We start from the raw sequence: 20,622 nt of genomic DNA, 5'->3' as shown, positions 1-20,622 counted from the left end.
CTTGGACCACACACCACCAGATTCAAGAATATTTACAAAGGACAATTTTTCTTGAAAGTGTTGCTTCCTCAGAAATAGTTTGTGGTTCTGACAGACTGCTTGAAGCTGAACACATATAATTTCAAACTACTTGTATCATGTAGGAATTTGGAGAAACAAGAAATTAACTTTCAGTGAATTTGTGTTTAATTGCATAACGGTGCTGACACTTTGCAATAGTTCAAGCTAAAAGTGATTTATTGATGATTTTCGCTTGTACTCAGTCTCTGAGGCTTCTTGCTTATGTGTCTGTTGATCAGCCAGCATTGATTCCAGCTGCCCTGATACCACTTCTCCATGACTGCAACGTCCAGGTGAAACCTTTCATCATACTGACAGCGCCAAAATCTGCACGAAAAAATCTAAATGGGAATGCAGGAAATTATTCTGGAGCTCAAAATTTAACGGCACTGTAGGAACAGACAAGCTGCATTCAAGGTGATTCGGTACTCTCTTTACAAAGCAAACAAGGCTTTCATGGTGATATCCACAATGCTAAAGAATTTCATTTTGGATACTATTGTAAAACATGAAATACTCTGAAAATGCAAACTAGGCAAACAAATATTGTAAAAAATTTACACATTATAGGAGCACTGGAAAATTTTAATTCTCCCATTTGTTTTATTAACCTCAGAATATGATTTTTATACAGGTATTTTCAACCCCAGATTCAACCATTCTAACAAGGACTAGTCAAAGATACAGGGGGAAAAAACAGGTCTCAAGAAGTAAAAGCATCATTAAACTGTCCCCTAACCAACTACACCAGCAGTGCTGACATAGCAAAGTTTTTAATTAAAATGCAATTCTCGTGCTAAGATAAAGAGGACTCTCTCCGCTTAGCTTTCCCAGAAATTGCGTGATTGATGGGAATACTTTAGACTGATGGTACTACTAACCAGAAGACTGCACCCTTTTTAATGATCTGCAATGTAGATCTGCTAGAAAAAAAAAACACTATCAGGTCATAGAAAATAACTTTGATGTTTATATTAAACCTACAAGGACACAATTATATATATATAATTGCAATATATTTGCACAAAATTCTTACTTTTCAATGCACCTTAGTTGATTACTGCCATGCCAGTAGAAGGGAAACAATAATATTTCATTTTGGGAAATTTTGTGCAAGTTCTCAACTATTTATTGTCCAACAATACCTACCAGATGTGAATACTGTATATCTAGATGTGAGTTAAGGGAGATTCAGTCCAACATGCACCATCAAGAAATAAAAACAGAAAATACTGGAAACACTCAGCTGGTTAGGCAATTAAAAGTTAACTTGCAGGTTGAGTCATTGGCAAGGAAGGTAGCCAAGTTTGCAGATGATACGAAGATAGGTGGAGGGGCAGGTAGCGTTGAGGAAAAGTGAGTTTGCAGGACTGAAGACAGACTGAGAGAATGGGCAAATGAGTAGCAGATTGAATATAGTGTAGGGAAGTCTTGCATTTTGGTAGAAGGCATAGACTATTTTCTAAATGGAGAAAACTCAAAGGATTATATGTTAACTTACAGGCTGAGTCAGTGGTAAGAAAGGCAAATGCAATGTTACCATTCATTTTGGGAGGACTAGAATACTAAAATAAGGATGTAATGCTGCGATTTTAAGGCATTGGTCAGACAGCACTTGGAGCAGTTTTGGGTCCCTTATCTAAGAAAAAATGTGCTGGCATTAGAGAGGGTTCAGAGGAGGTTCTCCAGAAAGATTTCAGGAATGAAAGGGTTAATGTATGAGGAGCATTTGATGGCTCTGGGCCTGTGCTCACTGGAGTTCGAGAGAATGGGGTGGGGGGGGGAGCTCATTGAAACTTAGTGAATATTGAAAGGCCTAGATAGAGTGGATATGGACAGGACGTTTCCTATAGTGAGGGAGTCTAGGATCAGAGAGGACAGCCTCAGAATAGAAGGACGTCCTGTTAGAACAGAGATGAAGAGAAATTTCTTTAGCCAGATGATGGCAAATCAATGGAATTTACTGCCACAGACAGCTGTGGAAACCATGTCATATGGGTTTATTTAAAGCAGAGTTTGATAGGTTCTTGATTTGTAAGGGCAATGGGTAGAAGGCAGGAGAATGGCGAATTATTATCCATCTCAACCCCAATGATGTAATGGTGGAGCAGGCTTGATGGACCAAATGGCTTAATTCCGCTCCTATGTCTTATGATCTTGTAGTTTAACATTTGTGGAATGTGAAAAAGTGTTTAGAGGTGCAAGGCCCAGAATTAGAACTGAATTTTTAAACTAGTTTTCTTTCAACAGATGCTGCCTGTCACGATGGGTGATTCCAGCATGTTCAGTTTTTATTGCCGATTTCCAGCATTGGCAATATACTTATACACATGACAATAAACTCAACTTTGATTTTGTTCTTCAAGGATTGTTTAAGTCAAGGATTGCTTAAATGATCTCCTGGAACACTGTCTGTAAGATTGCTCTATTTTAGTAAGAACTTACAACAAGTTAAAGGTGAAGTTTTATAAACAATTTAATATTCTTGGATTTCAAAACTAAGTTACAATTTATTTGTAACAATTTCACACAGCATTTTCTTCTTTACAAACTCAGCATAACTATTTACAACATCTGTGTGTCAATGCGTCCTGCATTTATATAACTTTATAAAAGCCTGATAACCAACTTTAATAGTCTTAAATTGTATAGGGTGAGTTAACCAATATCCCCATCAAAACACATCTTAGTATTTTGAAAAAAATTAAAACTTTCAAAATGCTTCAAACTTCTCTTGGTTGAAAGGTCACCTTCTTTCTCTTCTATAGGTCAAGTTATTTTTACACAGCTTGATAAAATGACAGTGTTTCAAAGCTCAAGCTGCAGTTTTATAATCATGTAAACAGGTGAACTAAGTATTGCAAATACATTTGTTCACATTGACTCTGTAAGCCAAATATATTGTACGTCATTATCAAATTTCTACAGGAAACTACTGTTGAGAGAGAACATAATCTTATGTTTAACGGAGCTGACTTCAGATGCACAAATACAAGATTGATTTCAAATTCCCTCCAGTGACACGAGAGAAGAAAACCAAATGCAAGATTCAAAGAACTAGCATTGTAGATAGAAAAAAACTCCCGATTTTTCACATCACATCTATGCCTTTCAGTGATTTAGAAGGCTCCTCGCGACGAGAATTGAGTTTTTGAAGAGAATTCCAAGTGTAATTATACAATTGCATACTGTTGATATAAAAGGTCCCTTATTTTATAATAATCTTCACACAAGCATCCTTCCAATCCAATGCGTCCTGTCTCAGTCTGCAAATAAAAGTGCAGTAAGAATTTAAAGATAGATCTAAACATAAAGCGAGAAAGTACATCACACATTTTAAATTATAAATGCATTTTCTATTTAATATCAATATGTAACTTAAAAGCATACATAAAATTCTATTTTTTTTACACTTGGACATTATAAGTGATCCCCTAAGCCAAAATGACAATGCAGTGACAGACAGATATTCAGAAGTTTGATCAATCTTCTTCCAAACCTTTTTTAATCAAGGAAGTAATGTTGCAGCTTTATAAATTCTAGTTAAGCCTCATCTAGAGTATTGCCTTCAACCCTCGTTGTCCAATTATGGGAAGGACGTAGGAGCTATGGAAATAGTGCAGAAGACACTTACCACAATGTTGCCTGGATTAAAGAGCAAGTGCTCCTCTAACAGGGGTTGAACATAAGTGGGTTCATTTCTCTGGAGTCATGGAGGATTTTGGAAGTCTTAACAGAAATTTTATAAGATTATGAGAGGCAAAGGCAGACAGCCTGTGATTTTTTCCGAGGGACAAAATGGCTAATGCTAAAGGGCGTGCATTTAAGGTGAGAGGGACTAAGTTCAAAGGAGAAGGGCAGAGCATGCTCTTGTTTTATTTATAAAGAGAGTAGTGGGTACCTGGAACTTGCTGCTGGGGATAGTAGGGGAGGCAAATACAACAGAAGTATTTAAGCATGAATGTGCAGAGAATGCAGGGATATATGGTCATTGTGTTAGGCATTTTATTACTAATTTAAATTAGCTTGGCATAACATCATAAGCCAAAAGGCCTGGTCTAATGCTGTACTGTTCGACGTCTGATGGCACAAACAATATTATGGGCAAAAATTAATCATTCTAGCACACAAATGCATATTTTGCATCTCAAATGAACAAAAACAAAAACTCCTTTGCAAATGATCCTTTACTTTCTGACCAACACACTGCAATCAGCAAGGACCAGCAACTAACTTCTGCCACATCCATTCTGTTCCTCAGCCTCATACTCAACTCCCTGTACACTCGTGATATATGATCAGATTCTGCTCTAACTCCTAGTCTGCAAATGATTCCACACTAGTGGGCCATATCTCAAATAATGACCAGTCAGAGAATATCGGAAAGAGGTACAGAGCCTAGTGACATAGTGTCATGACAACAACCTTCCCCTCAATGTCAGCAAAACAAGGCAGCTGGTCATTGACTTCTGGAAGGGGTATAGTGTTTATATCAACAGTGCTGAGGTTGACAGGCTTAGAGGCTTCAGCTGGAAGTTAACGTTACCAATAGTCTGTCCAGATCCAACCTTTCAAAAGTCATGGTCAAGAAAACTCACGAGCAACACTACTTCCTCAGGAAGTTAAAGAAATTTGGGCTGTCCCCTTTGACCTCACCAATTTTTATTGATGCACTGTGGCTTTGTATGGCAAGTGGTCTGCCTGTGACCGCAAGAAACTGCAGAGACATGCGGACACAGCTTAACAAATGACATGCACCAGCCTCCCCTCCACAGACTTGTCAATATTTCTCACTGCCTCAGTAGGGCAGCCAACACACCCACCTCATACATGCTGTCTGCCACTCAACTGGCAGAAGGTAACAAAGCCTAAAAGCACATATCACCAGGCTCAAGGACAGCTGTTATAAGACTACTGAATAGTCCACTAGTACAAGATGAACTCTTGATAATCATATTTCACTGATGGTCTTTAAATGCGTTAACAGACTAGATAAAGATACTTACCCTTCGAACAGCTACCATATTGTTGCAGACAAGCACACCTCCAACAAATTCTGCCTGGATACCTTCCCGCAAAAGAACTTGTTTAAAATCAGATAATCTTGGCTCATTAATAAAGACTGCTTGATGACCAGGAACCTAAAATAAAGAATTAAAAATATTAGTTACTGCTCAATGAATGGACTTCTACATTTCATAATTATCACATTCAGTATGAGGTCATCAGATTATTATGATTGGTGAAATAAACGGCTCTTATAACTATCAGACATGGAGCAACAGTTACTTGACTGTTAAAATAGTTATTTTTAAAGTTGTTCATGTCATGCTTCTCAACCGAAATCACATGAAGATCAGCTATCGGGAATAAATCACCAATCTGAAATGTTAGCCCCATTTTCCACTTTGCATAGATGCTGTCTGACTTGCTCAATATTTATAAAAACTTTACTTACTATTACAGCTTTGGTCCATGGGTTTTGCAGCAATGGGGCTCATTAGGTTGGACTCTTTTCACCACCTTATTCTCAATATTTATTCTCAAGATGTGGGTGATGCAAACAGGACAACATTTATGTAATGTTGTGGTGTTCGCCAAGCTTGATAATTAGCTTGCAAACATTTCGTCACCAGTTGGCTGAACAAGCATATTGAAATAGATGCCATCTACGAACTCCTAAGAGCCAAAGAAACACTAGCCAATAGAATTCAAAGGTCAGGTGAACAGGTAGTCAATCAGAAATGAGGCAAGTGAATGGGGGGCTACATAAACACGAGCACTCCCAGAGAGAAACACCCACAACTGCACACTGAGGATGTTCTCTCACCTGGTAATGAAACGTCTGTAAGCCATCTGCCAAGCTCGGCAAACACCGCAACATCAAATGCCTCAACCCAAGCTACCAATAGTCACCACCATCCTAAACAACATTTATTACTTATCACTCTCATCTCAGATCTGATAGGAATGGTTAATCTACACTGCATGCTATCAGTGGTAGTAGACAGAGAAGATAAACATTTCACTCCAGTATAAGAAAACAGCAGCATTAGTTGCAGTGGAGTACAGCTTAGGAAGGGATTGCTAGAGATGATTCTCCTGTCGAAAGTTGTTGCTTTCCTTCTGGGTAGTAGGTGTCAGGGGTGCAGGAAACTAACATCAAATCAGGAATAGTAAACATGCAAATTGTAAACAGCAGATTGTGCATAGAGTCTCAAAGATCGATGGGATTGCTAATGAGTTAAGCAATACAATAGCATCTTGTGTTTAAGCAGCGTTTAAATGGTAACACCCACATTACAAATTAATTTTCAAAAATGACGATGACCAAATGTCAGGACAGATGATCAAAATTTTGATCAGTGTTTTTGAGCTACTCGAAAAAAGGAAGGTGGAGAAATTCCTAGACGGTACCAGATGAACAGTTAAACAGTTTGCCTTTGATCATGTTGAGCTTTGTCCCCATCTAGTTGTGTAAGGAGTATATCATAAGATCATTTGACTTGAACTTTATAGCTGTTGCTTTGATATATTTAGCTGATGTTTACTCCTGTTCAATGTAAACTGGTGCCACTGCAGATCAAGCAGAGGTGACTGGCTATTTTCTTGCTGAAGGTGATGGCTACATGCTTTTAGGGGCATGAATATTTCTTGTCCTTTTTCAGTTCCTTATATACATAGCATGCTGCAGACTGACACGTGGCTCCATTGTTGGGAATGAAAAGGAACATGTACAATCATTCCCAAATGGGCCACCTGACTTTTAAGTACAGACATACTTATTGAAGATATAGCTAAAGACCATCATATCAAGCATGCTGATCTGAGCAACTGGCAGCTATGTCCCAGGGCTGCAATAACTGTTCTCTTGTGGGTCAGGAGTATAATGTCTTAGTTCTGCTAAATTTCTTGATGCTGCAAACAGTTAAGATGCCTCAGTTCTCTTCCATTAGTCAGGCTGCAATGGTGCCAAAAGCTGATATGTTTTGCAAGAATTCAAACTGAGCATCAGCAAGCAGGTTATTGGTGACTGGTTGCAAGGACTGCCCGAAACATTGTTTATTGCCCTCCATGATGCTGCCTGAATTGCTGAGTTCCTCCAGCATTTTGTGTGTGTTGCTCAAGACTTTCAGCAACTGCAGAATATCTTGTGTTTTAGATAATTGTTTGTACAATTATTACATTGTTCGCTGCTTTGCTGTTGATCGTTTTTAGACCTTAAGAATTCACTAGTTACATTTGAAAGTTGTTTATAGCCCTTAAATACAAACCTCACTACTTCCAGATAACTTGGGATTAAGAATTAAGGTAAGAGTTCGGCACGGACTAGAAGGGCCGAAATGGCCTGTTTCCGTGCGGTAATTGTTATATGGTTATAAGAATTAACTTCCCAACAGAATAGCAGAGAACAATAAATCTCACTGTACAAAACTGTATCATTCATTTTATGCTTAAAAAAACATCAGGCTTGTTTGCTGATAGTTGTGCTCAACCCACTGGATCATATTACCATTTATCATAGGTAGAAATATTTGTATTTCACAAATAAGGAACACAAATCAGGAATAACATGTACATAAGACCTTCATAATATAAAAAAAAGTCATTTGATATCAAGGTTCCTACCTTCCTTCTCCCTCCCAATAAAACATTTTTGACTTCTGGCAAGGGCACAGACTGAACAATAATTAATACTTAAATTTTAATTAAGTTCACATTACAAACTATCAAAATTTGGAGATTTCATCTGCAAGATTTAATCAATTGTGCTCAAACACTCAACTTAATTACATGCTGAAGAAGAGAAAAAACAAGATAAGCTATAAGAGGATTTTGATATCAAAGTCTTTTGAAAAATAACCTTGCCTAAACCATGATCCCTGTCACTTTACTAACAGCAGTGTGATGTATCGTGCTTTTGTAATTAATGGAATTGAATTTTAGAGGCAATATGCAATTAGTTGCTAAATATACATAGGACCACTATTGAAAGTGAATTTCTAACTATGCAGGCCTTGAAACTTAACTCCAAATATAATTTTATTTTTGTATCAGCTAGGTAACCAAGTCCACTCCTAAAGAGACATCATCCCTAACTTATTCGGCCTAATATTTTATTGGTATGAAATGACTAAGGTTAAAAGATGTGAGAATCTCAAACTTGATCTAAAAAAAAGATGGATTTCTTTTCTTGAAAACAAACAGGTTTACGTTTCACAATTTTCTGTGTAATAAGAAAATACCTTGTGATTCAGAATAACAATAACACAACTTTTGTATTAAAACAGAAACAAGATAAAAATAAAATTTTTGTATTGTTAAGAGGATTTTTTTTGATGGTTTAACACAGAGGGCACTACTAATATAAAGCTGCAATAATTCCTATTATTTCCAAAGTCAAATCAAGCTTTCTAGTGGTTAAACATGTACAAAAAATACAAGCTTCCAAACAATGAGTGGACAACATTATTTCCATACCTCATTGGGTGACAATGGTTCCAGAGTGGGAATTACATCAAGATCTTCATTGGCCTCTTTTTCATCATCATCAAAAAGGCTCTTCATTGCCTTTTGCTGAGCCGCAACTTGATCTGAACCTGATGAAGGAGCATCTACCTGCATTTCCCCTTCTTCGTCCTCTCTTAACTCCCCCTCTTCCAGAATAACCCCTGTATCAACTTTTGATACCCGCATGTCCAAGATACCATCTATCCAAGCTAATTCTGCATCTTTTGCTTTGCAGAACTGAAGAGAACTGACCAAAGAATCCTTCAGTCTAACCTGTGAGAATGAAAAATGTAAATATTAGTAAATCATGTAATGATAAACAGAGGAGGCAACCACAGGTTGCTCCATATAATTACACACAGACAAATAAAGAAGTTTTTCAAAACAACTAGGCACTTCAATGTTTTAATATACAATACCAAATACACAAATTAAATATAAAGGTCAACGGTTTAATTAAGGGGTTTCCAATTAAAGATAACGTGTTTCCTTTCTGATAGGGTCAGAAGTCTGGACTCTCTTCCTCAAAGGGCAGAGGAAGCAAAGCTGTTAATTATTTTTAAGGCAAAGGTTCTCAAAATGGAAAGGTTAAAAGATTACCGTAAATAAGTAAACCAGCATGCAGAGTCCAGGTTATAATATATCATCTTATTACATCTTATTATGAAGCAGGCTCAGGAGACTAAGTATTTAAAATTCATATGGCAGTGAATATGCTGTCAGCAATTTTTGAAAAATATTCAAAAGCTGGCATTAAGTAGGTTTGTGGAGATTTTAAAAAGTTATTTTTATTAATGTCTGTTGAGAATACTTTTCAAAATGCATTACTGAATGTTTTTCCTTTTAATCAGTTTTATCAAAATGTTATAACATAGCTCCAAGAAATTAGTCTGTGCTTTAATCCTCCCATTTATACTTTCAGCTAATCATAATATCTTTCTCAGTAAAGAGATTTCTTTTGGTGCTATTTCTCCTCAAGCTACAATTTTCTCAATTGCTAAGTAAGCAATTTATTGTTTTGTCACTCTAATTTGCTCTGGAAAGCATCAGATTTACAGTGCCTAAAAGAAGTATTCAACCCCCTTGGAAGTTTTCATGTTTTATTCTCTTACAACATTGAATCACAGTGGATTTAATTTGGCTTTTTTTTTGCCCTGATCAACAGAAAAAGACTCCTTCGTGTCAAAGTAAAAAGAGATCTCTACAATCTGATCTAAATTAATTACAAAAATAAAACACAAAATAATTGATTGTATAAGTATTCATCCACATTAATATGATACACAAAATCATCACTGGTGCAGCCAATTGGTTTTAGAAGTCACATAATTAGTTAAATGGAGATCTGTTTTTGGAGACCTACGTACAGTCAAGGTGTTTCAATTGATTGTTGTAAGTTCACCTGTATCTGGAAGGTCCAACTACTGGTGAGTCAGTATCCTGGCAAAAACTACACCATGAACACAAAAGAACACTCCAAACAACTCCGCAAAAATGTTATTGAAAAGCACAAGTCAGGAGATGGATACAAGAAATTTTCCAAGTCACTGAAGTACAGTTAGTTAGGTACACTTAGTTACAGTTAGTTAAGTACACTTGAGTACAGTTAAATTAATCATTAAGAAATGTAAAGAATATGGCACAGCTGTAAATCTGCTTAGAGCAGGCCATCTTCAAAAATTGAGCGACCATGCAAGAAGGATGCTATTGAGGGAGGCCACCAAGAGACCTATGACAACTCTGGAGGAGCTACAAGCTTCAGTGGCTGAGATGAGAGAGACTGCACATACAGCAGTGAAGATCCCTGCACCTGATGACCCTGTGATCTCCGTCTCAGAGGCCGATGTTAGGCTGTCTTTAAAGACAGTGAAAGCGAAAGGTCCCAGTGGAGTACCTGGTAAGGCTCTGAAAATCTGTGCCAACCAACCAGCGGGAGTATTCAAGGACATTTTCAACCTCTCACTGTTACGGGCGGAAGTTCCCATTTGCTTCAAAAAGGCAATAATTCTACCAGTGCCTAAGAAGAATAATGTGGGCTGCCTTAATGACTATCGCCTGGCAGCACTCACATCAACAGTGATGAAATGCTTTGACAGGCTGGTCATGACTAGACCGAACTCTTGCCTCAGCAAGGAACTGCACCCATTGCAACTTGCCTATCACCACAATATAAGTCAATGGCATTCACAATCTCAGCGGCTCTCCACACAGCTTTAGACTACCTGGACAGCACAAACACCTATGCCAGGATGCTGTTCATCGACTGTAGCTCAACATTTAATACCATCATTCCCACAACTCTGATTGAGAAGTTGCAGAACCTGGGCCTCTGTACCTCCCTCTGCAACTGGATCCTCGAATTCCTAACCGGAAGACCACAATCTGTGCAGATTGGTGATAACATCTCCTCCTCGCTGATGATCAACACTGGCGCACCTCAGGGGTGTGTGCTTAGCCCACTGCTCTACTCTGTATATACACATGACTGTGTGGCTAGGCATAGCTCAAATACCATCTATAAATTTGCTGATGATATAACCATTGTTGGTAGAATCTCAGGTGGTGACGAGAGGGTGTACAGGAGTGAGATATGCCAACTAGTGGAACGGTGCCGCAGCAACAACCTGGCACTCAACGTCAGTAAGACGAAAGAGCTGACTGTGGACTTCAGGAAGGGTAAGACGAAGGAACACATACCAATCCTCAGAAAGATCAGAATTGGAGAGAGTAAGCAGTTTCAAGTTTCTGGCTGTCAAGATCTCTGGTCCCAACATATCAATGCAGTTATAAAGAAGGCAAGACAGCGGGGCTATATTAGGAGTCTGAAGAGATTTGGCATGTCAACAAATACACTCAAAAACTTCTATAGTTGTCCCGTGGAGAGCATTCTGACAGGCTGCATCACTGTCAGGTATGGAGGGGCTACTGCACAGGACCAAAAGGAGCTGCAGAAAGTTGTAAATCTAGTCAGCTCCATCTTGGGTACTAGCCTACAAAGTACCCAGGACACCTTTAGGGAGTGGTGTCTCAGAAAGGTAGCATCCATTATTAAGGACCTCCAGCACCCTTTTCTCACTGTTACCATCAAGTAGAAGGTACAAAAGCCTGAAGGCACACACTCAGCGATTCAAGAACAGCTTCTTCCCCTCTGCCATCCGATTCCTAAATGGACACTGATTCTTTGGACACTACCTCACCTTTTTTTTAAAAATATACAGTATTTCTGTTTTTGCACTTTAAAAAAAATCTATTCAATATACATAATTGATTTACTTGTTTATTATTATTTTAATTTTATTTATTATTATATATTTTTCTCTCTGCTAGATTATGTATTGCATTGAACTGCTGCTGCTAAGTTAACATATTTCACATCACATGCTGGTGATAATAAACCTGACTCTGATTCTGTTGCCTGGGTGCTTCACCAGTCACAGCTTTACGAGAGAGTGGCAAAGAGAAAACCACTGTTGAATAAACAACTCACATGAAATCTCACCTAGGTTTTGCCAAAAGGCATGTGGGACACTCAAGTCACTGAAAGAAGGTTCTATGGTCTGATAAAACCAAAATTGAGCTTTTTGACTATGAGACTAAATGCTAAAACACCACACATTATCAAAAACACACCAACCCCACCGTGAAGCATGGTGGTGGCTGCATCAAACTGTGGGGATGTTTCACTGAAGCAGGCCTTGGAAGGCTTGTGAAGGTAGAGGATAAAATGAATGCAGCAAAATAAAGGGAAATCCTGGAGGAAAACCTGATGCAGTCTGCAAAAGAATTGTGACCTGGGAGATTTGTTTTCTAGCAAGACAAAGACCCCAAGCATAAAGCCAAAGCTCCACAGGAATGGCTTAAAAACAACAAAGTTAATGTCCTAGAGTGGCCGAGTCAAAGTCCAGACCTCAATCCAATTGAGAATTTGTGGGTGGACTTAAAGAGCTGTTCACTCACCATCCCATGGAATTTGACAGAGTTTGAGCAGCTTTGTAAAGAAGAATAGGGAAAAATTGCAGTGTCCAGATGTGTAAAGCTGATAGAGACCTAGCCACACAGACTCAAGGCTGTAATTGCTGCCAAAGGTACATCTACTAAATAATGACTTGAAGGGGGTGAGCAATTAAGCAATCAATTATTTTGTGCTTAATAATTGTAATAAATTTAGACCACTTGTAGAAATTTGTTTTCACTTTGACATGAAAGAGTCTTTTCTGTTGATCAGTGTCAAAAAAAACCAGCCAAGTTTCATCCACTGTGATTCAATGTTGTAAAACAATAAAACATGAAAACTTCCAAGGAGGTGAATACTTCTTATAGGCACCTATGCCAAGATTCTGGCTCATGATCAGACTCGAAGGTCCAACAATAAGATGGTGTTAAATTCACAAATGTAATGTTTGCAAATAGATGAGTTGTTGTTTCAAGCTGCAAATTAATGGCAATTCCTATTTCAAAAAATCTTACCTACAAGCCACCTTTCCAAAAATAGAAGACTTTTATATACCATTGTCGCACCTATGAAGGCTAAAAAAACTTTCCTTTATGTCATATCTCAGCAATGGAGTAATTATGCCTATGTTATGTATTGAAGTCTTATGTATTGGAGCATCAATCTTGAAGTCTGCTGTTCAGCACAAAATATTATCCTCCTGTGCCTCATCAGGCAGCAACCTTTAGCATTTGTCTGTTTTACGAGGCTGAGATGCTAGTTCAACATTCAACCCAGCACAGATGGAAAAGCATGCAAGGAGCCGGTTGGATCTGAACATGGGACGACCCGCCCCAAAGTCCAGTGCAGATGCCACTACTCCACTAGCTAGCTTATAGTAAGCTATTACAATCCATCTCACACATTAACCTTCAAATTGCAATACCTGGTAAATATGAGTTTCACTTGTAGCGTCTATTGTTTCTTGAAGCTTTGGTGTATAAACTTTAATGTCCTTTCCACCAAATGCTTTGCATGATTCAGCAAGATCTTGGCTGGACTCTGGGGGCCCATGAACAATAATTAACTGACGGGGTTTCATTTGATTAATTATTTTTTTGATTGAGTCACCATCTGAACGTCCTTCGTAATCAATATACGTCACTCTTGCCCTGTTTGAGAAAAGCGAATTATTTGATGAATACATTCAATTTCAATTTAGGAGAAAAATAATCAGATTTTCAATTCAGAATGAATATTACTTTCAAACATTAGCGCCTCACTAACCTGATATCTATGGTTTCTGTTGCTGAAACACACTTGGTTGGAACATCAGATAGATCCTGATCCATAGGTTCTTCTCCATTAGTCAGACCAGAATCAAGTTTGCTTTTTTCTTCTTCTGTTGCCTGCAGCTCTGGAACTAAAAAGTCCTCAGCTCTAAAATAAAACAGCAATAAACACAAATAAGAAACCACAGAAAAAAGGAAGTTAATTTTTTTGGATCTGCATAGATATCATACAGAATAAAGAAAAGTTGTTGCAAAAATGTCTTTAGGGAAAGAAACGATGTACAATGAGAAAAATAATAGTTCAAGTGAAACTCCAGGAGGTTCAATTGATAACCTTGGGCAATATCAATACTCGTTCAAATCAATGAGACTTCCAACATGGTGCATTTACAGATAAAGGTTTAACTGTTCATGTATAAAAGATCACTATATACATCGAGGAGGAGGAGGGATGGACAATTTGTTTCCTGCAAAGATTTTCTCCTTTTTTATTCCTTTTATAGGGCTTCTTACATTAAATGTGTATTTATAGATACTTTTTGACAAGAAAAATATCATTCATACAAGAGCAGTCTAACGCAATGGACTCAGACAAAGGAGAAAATAATTAAGGGCTTGGTCAAAAAGCCAAAAGACTGTGTCAAAGATCTCACACGGTTCAAAAAGGTGAAAGAGAGATAGTACAACGTGTAAATAATCACAAAATTTGTGATTTTGTGCTTGCAGGAAAGGATGCATGGAGAGGAAGGAGAAATAGGAGGAGCAGATACAGCTTACAAGGATAAAGAGAATCAACTGCAGAATTCTGAGGAGGATGATCCACCAAGTGACAAAGAATGATTTCCACTGCCACCCAGCATGGGAATCGGGATAAACAGGGTAGAATGAAGAGAAAATCTTTAACAAGGCAAGAACAAAGGAGTTGCTGGCTCGGTTTCATTTCCTATCCATTAGTATAAAATGACCTGCTCAGAACATCCCTTAGGTGATACAAGCAAAGAAGCATAAAATCTATCTAACTGCCACATTAACTTACTCACCTATTAGAGATGCACCTTTTGTTCCAGCCGTTCCTCATCCATCCTCCTTGCTACTGTAAATTAACTTCCCCAATTCTAATGTAAAGTCTTTAGAAATGTTAACTCTGTTTCTCTTTCTACACTTGTTATTTTTTATGGCCTTTCCTAATTTTTATTTCAGATTTACAGTGTTTTCAATTTTATTAGATTTTCAATCCAGAGAAAAGGCAGGCTAAATGGAGGAGGGTGTATTGTTTGGAGGATTAGAGAGCTGGGGCCTAATGGGGCAGCTAAATGATTAAACTCAATGTGAACTTTAAAATATCCCTTCAAATAAAAGATGATATACTTGATCCAGCTTATGAATGAAATAACACACTATCCTGCTGAATATACAGCACAACTTGCTAGGAAGACTCAGCAGGAGGTAACCTCAATGCTGACACTACTTTTGATACAATTTTCTTCTCAATTAATTTATCAATAGAAAATGCTTCTTCCCTCCCACTGAGTAGGTAAAGAGCATTATGTTTGTTTATTCTACCCATTCAATGGACTCAAGTGCTTACACATTAAAAAAAACAATTCCATCACCAGAAGTTGGATACCAGCCTAATAGCAGATGCTCTCAATGTCCTTTATACTACTACTTTGACTGGAATGCTTAATGTTAGATCAGGCTACCACAATAACAGTTTTCAAGTAATTACCACTCACAGAATCCTCAGACAAACGCACATGAAAGATGCTGTAAAGACTACATTTGTAAAATGCTGCTTTGTAAAATAAACATAATGAGGAATGACAAATCCTCACTAGGAGCTGCTGGAAGAATAGCTTGTGCAATTTTGAAGGTGAAATACTAAGGTTATGGTGCAAGTATTAACTGACTATATGAAAAATACTGGTGTTCATTTTATGCATCTTAAAGGTAAAAAAAATCCTTAAAAGTCTAAAAAATCTTAAAGCTCTAAAAAAGCAGTGGCTACAGCAGGGCTAAAGCAAGAGAACCAAGCAGGGTTGTGGAGGAACAATTCTTTAAACACCATAAAGAAGATTGTACACAGAAATGTCACAAATCCATATAGATAACATCCATTGGTTCCAAAGCCACTCAACAGCAAACATGAAACACAATCTCCCAGCACGGATGGAACATTCAAAGCTGTGAATCTCAACAAAAGGTAGAATTGACCTGGGCAGTTTGTTACATGAGATGATCATCAACCGGATATACCTTATTATTTCTCCATATTCATCCCACTTCACTCTCTCTTCTGTGGCTGGGAACATGGGATATGATTTTTTAGCTTGTTTGAAGAAACTTCCTTTGCGGCTACTCTCACTTTTCATCATGAGATCGTGTTTGGTTTTTCCAGTAAGTGGTTGGTCCAAGTCTTCTTCAACGTCACTCTCGTCACTGGAGTCAACATCTCGTCTGCAAGGAAATTACAATCAGAGATTCTATTAATGTAATTTTTAGCAAAAATGTAACATATATAGCTTAAACTATTATACCGATACATGAGAAATTTAATCAAACAGTAAAATTGTAAATTATAAATTATCCACCTGAACTCTGAATGTGCATGAGCCCAATTTGTTGCAGTGATCTTATTTCTAACAAAACCCCTATTGTCATGAGTCTATAATTAGAAAAATGTGTTTATCTTATGAAGAAATAGAATGAAAATGTCCTCATTTTTGTCACTGAAAAAAGTCTGCAACTTCCCCACTATCAAAAGCAAAAGTTCTAGACTTAATGGCAAATTCTGTAAGCCAGGTCTGTCAATTAGCTCCACTGTTGGACACTTGAAACCCATCCCCAGGTCTGAGTTTTCAGTTGCAAATTACTTTCACCTTCTTACTACCACTCTGTTGTTGTTCTTCAATGTTGTTCCAGCAAAATTCAACCCAAGTTCCAGGAACAAGTTACTGTTTTCAGGACACTACATCCAATGAGAGCAGAGAAAAATCTAAAGCACAATGTTATTAGGTTAAAGATCCTTTCCACTTACTCTTTCTCTTGTTCCTGTTTTTTAGCTGCCTCTTTCTTGAGCTTTTCTTTCTCCAAATACTCTTCTAATTCTTTCCCTTCCAATTTTACACGACGTCTAATCTATTAGCAAAACATTACAATAGTTACGAGAATAAAATGTCACATTTTATGTTTCACCTATTTCAAACTATGAGAAAAAAATTCTAGCATGTACCAAGCAACATACATGGGGTTTTATATGTGAGGAACTATAGTTATTAACAATTTAACAGAAAATTAATTCTTCAAAATTTGATTGAACATATATTATTTAAATTGCCCTTATTTAGACACCAAATATCATCATGCCAAGTTTCTCAAACGGTGTCTAAATAACTTAAGGTAAAACACATGTACTTAAGAATTTAAAGATGAAATTATACAGTTATTATTAATGAAATAAAAAACACTTCTACTGGATGCCACAAGACATCATTTAATAATGTAGACTGTGATAGCAACACTTCTCCTGTGAATTCCCACCATCAAGTGGAACCAGAGAGTTTAAAAAAAAGTTATTTCTCCTGTGGAAGAGAAAATATAAGAAAAATTCTATCACTTATTTTGTGAAACTGTTCAGATGCCAATGGATCATAGGTGTGGATGTCTGGGAGTTGATTGCATTCTTGTCTCTAAGGCAGTGGATATCACATGCTTGCAAGACCCAGGGGTATTTGATTTTATTGAAATTACATTTCATTATCAATCTAAACTGCCTTCACTCATTTACAATGTTTGTATTACAATTCAGAACTTTTCATTAACCAAAAGAATAATGACACTAATTCCAATCTGCAGCCTTACCTCTATTTCCATTTTTTTGGTGTGAGGATTGTCTATCAAATATCTGGCCAGTGTACCTGGTGATGTTCTGTATGTGAGAATCACAGAATTCTTTGGATCCTGACACCACTGTATGAAAAGGTCACGTGAAAATCCGCACTCCATATCGGACTGACTAGCAAGCACCACTTTTGGACTAGGCACTCGAGCCAAATCCGAAAGACTGTGGCACAAAGAAAGGTGACGAAATTGAAAGGGGTTGTTTCGCTTGTCTTCAAAGCATCTCATTAACTTGTCACTCATCCATTCCACCTAAAATTAATGGAATAATTAAGACAGTATCTTATTGCATCTTAGTGCCAACTCAACATATTCTACACTGGTTTTTAAAAAAAATACCCATTGAAGTCACATTGACATTTCAATTTTAGAATATTTACAAACATACAAGTGAATATTCCCAATAAAACTTTTTTTAAGATGTTAAAATTTTGACTTTCTTTCAAAATAAAGTTACTGATTTGCAAAGTGTTATATAATTGAAACAAACTGGTCACTTTATAAGTAAATAACAAGTGGAAGTCTAAGAGCAAAATTTATTTTGTTGGCATTCAATAACAAGCATTAAATCAACTTGTATATGGTTGTCAAAGAAAAATTTTCTCTACATTTAAATATAATTCCATTTGAAGGATGAAGGAAATAGATTTGGAAGAAAAATCTCATTAGTTATGAACAATAATTGATCGTTTTTCTTCCATTATAATCAAGCCATTCTAACAATGCACTGGGCATTTCAAAATCCTCCATTGCCTATTTTTTGGATGGAAGTACAATAATCTTGTACAATAATCTTATTCACCAAGAGATTTGCACTAAAGCTAGCTGAATGGTTTTGTCCTGAAATTCACACCATTCATTTTTCTGAGACTTAAGGTGTATAAACTTCTTTCACTAGAGATGTTGTGAAAGGTCGTAGTAAAAGGAGAAAAAGAATTTTATATAAAACATTGCAATGGCATATACTCTTCCCTTTCTGCAAATATGATAACTTTCGATGTAATCGTGCTTGAAACTTAAATAAAAAGTAACAGAAGCAGTACTCTGATCCAATAAATGAATGAAACTTTCACCTGGTCAACAATAGCATGAAATGAAAGATTTCAGACGAACCTGAGATTTTGAAAACTCCACCACGTTATAGCTAACATTATTGAGTAAAGCAAGAGAGTACACGCTCAACCCTGCATCCTTTGTCCTCCAGATTTGATCCAAAAGTTGAGCTAGTTCCAGCACTCTGCCAGCTGTGTCCAGAGCAATCAGCACATTTCCATCGCCACGCAAGGTCTCCAGGACATTGGCTGGCAAGGCAAAACCACCAAGGTTAAAACAAGCTTTGATAATACTTACATTGACAGGGGTTGGTGTTAGAGGCAGATACATTAGAGACATTTAAAGACTCTAAGATAGGTACTTGAATGAAAGAAAAATGGATGGCTATGTGGGAGGGAAGTGTTAGATTGATCTTGCAGTAGGTTAAAAGGCCAGCACAACACTGTGGGCCAAAGGGCCTGTATTGTGCCATAGTGTTCTACGTTCTATGACACACCAACCTGCAGAAATAAAAATTACACTTCTGCTTAAGTGCATATTCTTAATCTGCCTCAGATCTTATCCATGTACTTCAACTCTATTGAGGGCCAAAAGAACTCCTTTTCCCTAAAAGAATCCACAGAACTGACATAGTTTCTTTGTATTTGCTATTCGCTCTTCTAATGCCACTCTGATTAGTTTCTTTATTCACTACCACCAATTAGGAATTCTTAAAAAGAGGAATGGTCTTTCAAAAAAATGTAAGGTGTTTTACTAATTTAAGATTTACATGTTTTTGTCCATCTCAACAGGCTTATTTTATATCATCATGTAAAGGAACATGACTTCCAAAAGGTAGTACCAAAATGGAAGACTTTAATCAAAGTAAGCATTCATCACAATAGAATTCTATATTATTACGACAGAATGCTTAAACTTTAATTTTGGAAGTTTTAAAATAACCTCTACCAAATTTTAGCACAATAATTATGTTAGACACGTCATTAGCACATAGCCATTGATTATGGTTGGCTCATTACAGCAAAACGTCAATCTTCTAGTATCTGATTATTTGGAAATCTCAGTGTTTCAGCATCTGGCTTACTCGTTAGTTACAAGTGTGTGCCAAGTGTCCAGAATGCAAGCCGAGTATGGGTTAGACGTGTGGTCGGAGCTGGGGTCTAGAATATAGGGGTCAAAACTAGGATCCAGAGTGCTTGTACTTTTCAGTTTGTTTTGACATGATATAGTTTACAAGTTGAAACTCACCTACTTCTATTTCCTACTCTCTTTCAACTCATTGTGGCTCAGTTTCACTTACAACCTGAAACTTACCAGGTTCACTGCAGTACATATTACTATGCAATATGTAAAAAAAAAGTTCACAAATTGTTTAGGATATTAATAGAAGTAACAAGCAATAGTCCAGAAAATCCCTTAGTCCTGCACAAACAGAATTCCTAGGCTTCTAGACTATCAGAACATTACCATACTTTAAACATATTAAAATAGTTCAATCCAGTAAAACTATGTATAAAGTGAAATGTGACAGTGCCAAGAAATAATGAAAGCAATGGTAAAATCAAATCAAGGTATGGGTTTAATTAAAGACCAATACTAATGAGCCAGTATAGCTACTTGGAAGATTGCCAAAAATAGCAATGAATACAAGGATAATTAGAATTCTGTCTAATTCAAAGAAATTATCCCATTTATTAAAGTTCATCTTCCTTGTTTCTTTATTCTGAAGTAAAAGCTCTTGTGTAACTACTTGGCTAGAATAACAACTAGGAAGTAAGGGTTATTGGATTCACAACTTCTGAACAATAGTACTACGTTTTGTTGGAGTACAGATCAAGGATGGCTGGCATACATTGCAAGATCATCATTTTTATG

At 37.0% G+C, this 20,622-nt stretch overlaps 1 protein-coding gene across 1 annotated transcript in view; it reads right to left on the bottom strand.

The window, feature by feature from the left end:
* Window positions 1-2,511: 2,511 nt before the first annotated feature.
* cpsf2 (cleavage and polyadenylation specific factor 2) overlaps window positions 2,512-20,622 on the bottom strand; it is a 30,243-nt gene continuing 12,132 nt past the window's right edge. Inside the window, exons 7-15 of the mRNA XM_072271617.1 lie at window positions 18,808-18,995; window positions 17,656-17,946; window positions 16,832-16,932; window positions 16,051-16,251; window positions 13,790-13,942; window positions 13,449-13,674; window positions 8,542-8,844; window positions 5,067-5,201; window positions 2,512-3,326 (exon numbers count right to left, since the gene is read on the bottom strand). Coding sequence (XP_072127718.1) covers window positions 3,234-3,326; window positions 5,067-5,201; window positions 8,542-8,844; window positions 13,449-13,674; window positions 13,790-13,942; window positions 16,051-16,251; window positions 16,832-16,932; window positions 17,656-17,946; window positions 18,808-18,995 — 1,691 coding nt within the window. The 3' untranslated portion in view covers window positions 2,512-3,233. The remainder of the gene's footprint in view (window positions 3,327-5,066; window positions 5,202-8,541; window positions 8,845-13,448; window positions 13,675-13,789; window positions 13,943-16,050; window positions 16,252-16,831; window positions 16,933-17,655; window positions 17,947-18,807; window positions 18,996-20,622) is intronic.

This window comes from Mobula birostris, chromosome 1 (genome assembly GCF_030028105.1).
Source record: "Mobula birostris isolate sMobBir1 chromosome 1, sMobBir1.hap1, whole genome shotgun sequence".
Taxonomy (NCBI): domain Eukaryota; kingdom Metazoa; phylum Chordata; class Chondrichthyes; order Myliobatiformes; family Myliobatidae; genus Mobula; species Mobula birostris.
Note: the sequence above shows the minus strand (reverse complement) of the source record. Positions and strands in the feature narration are given on the sequence as shown.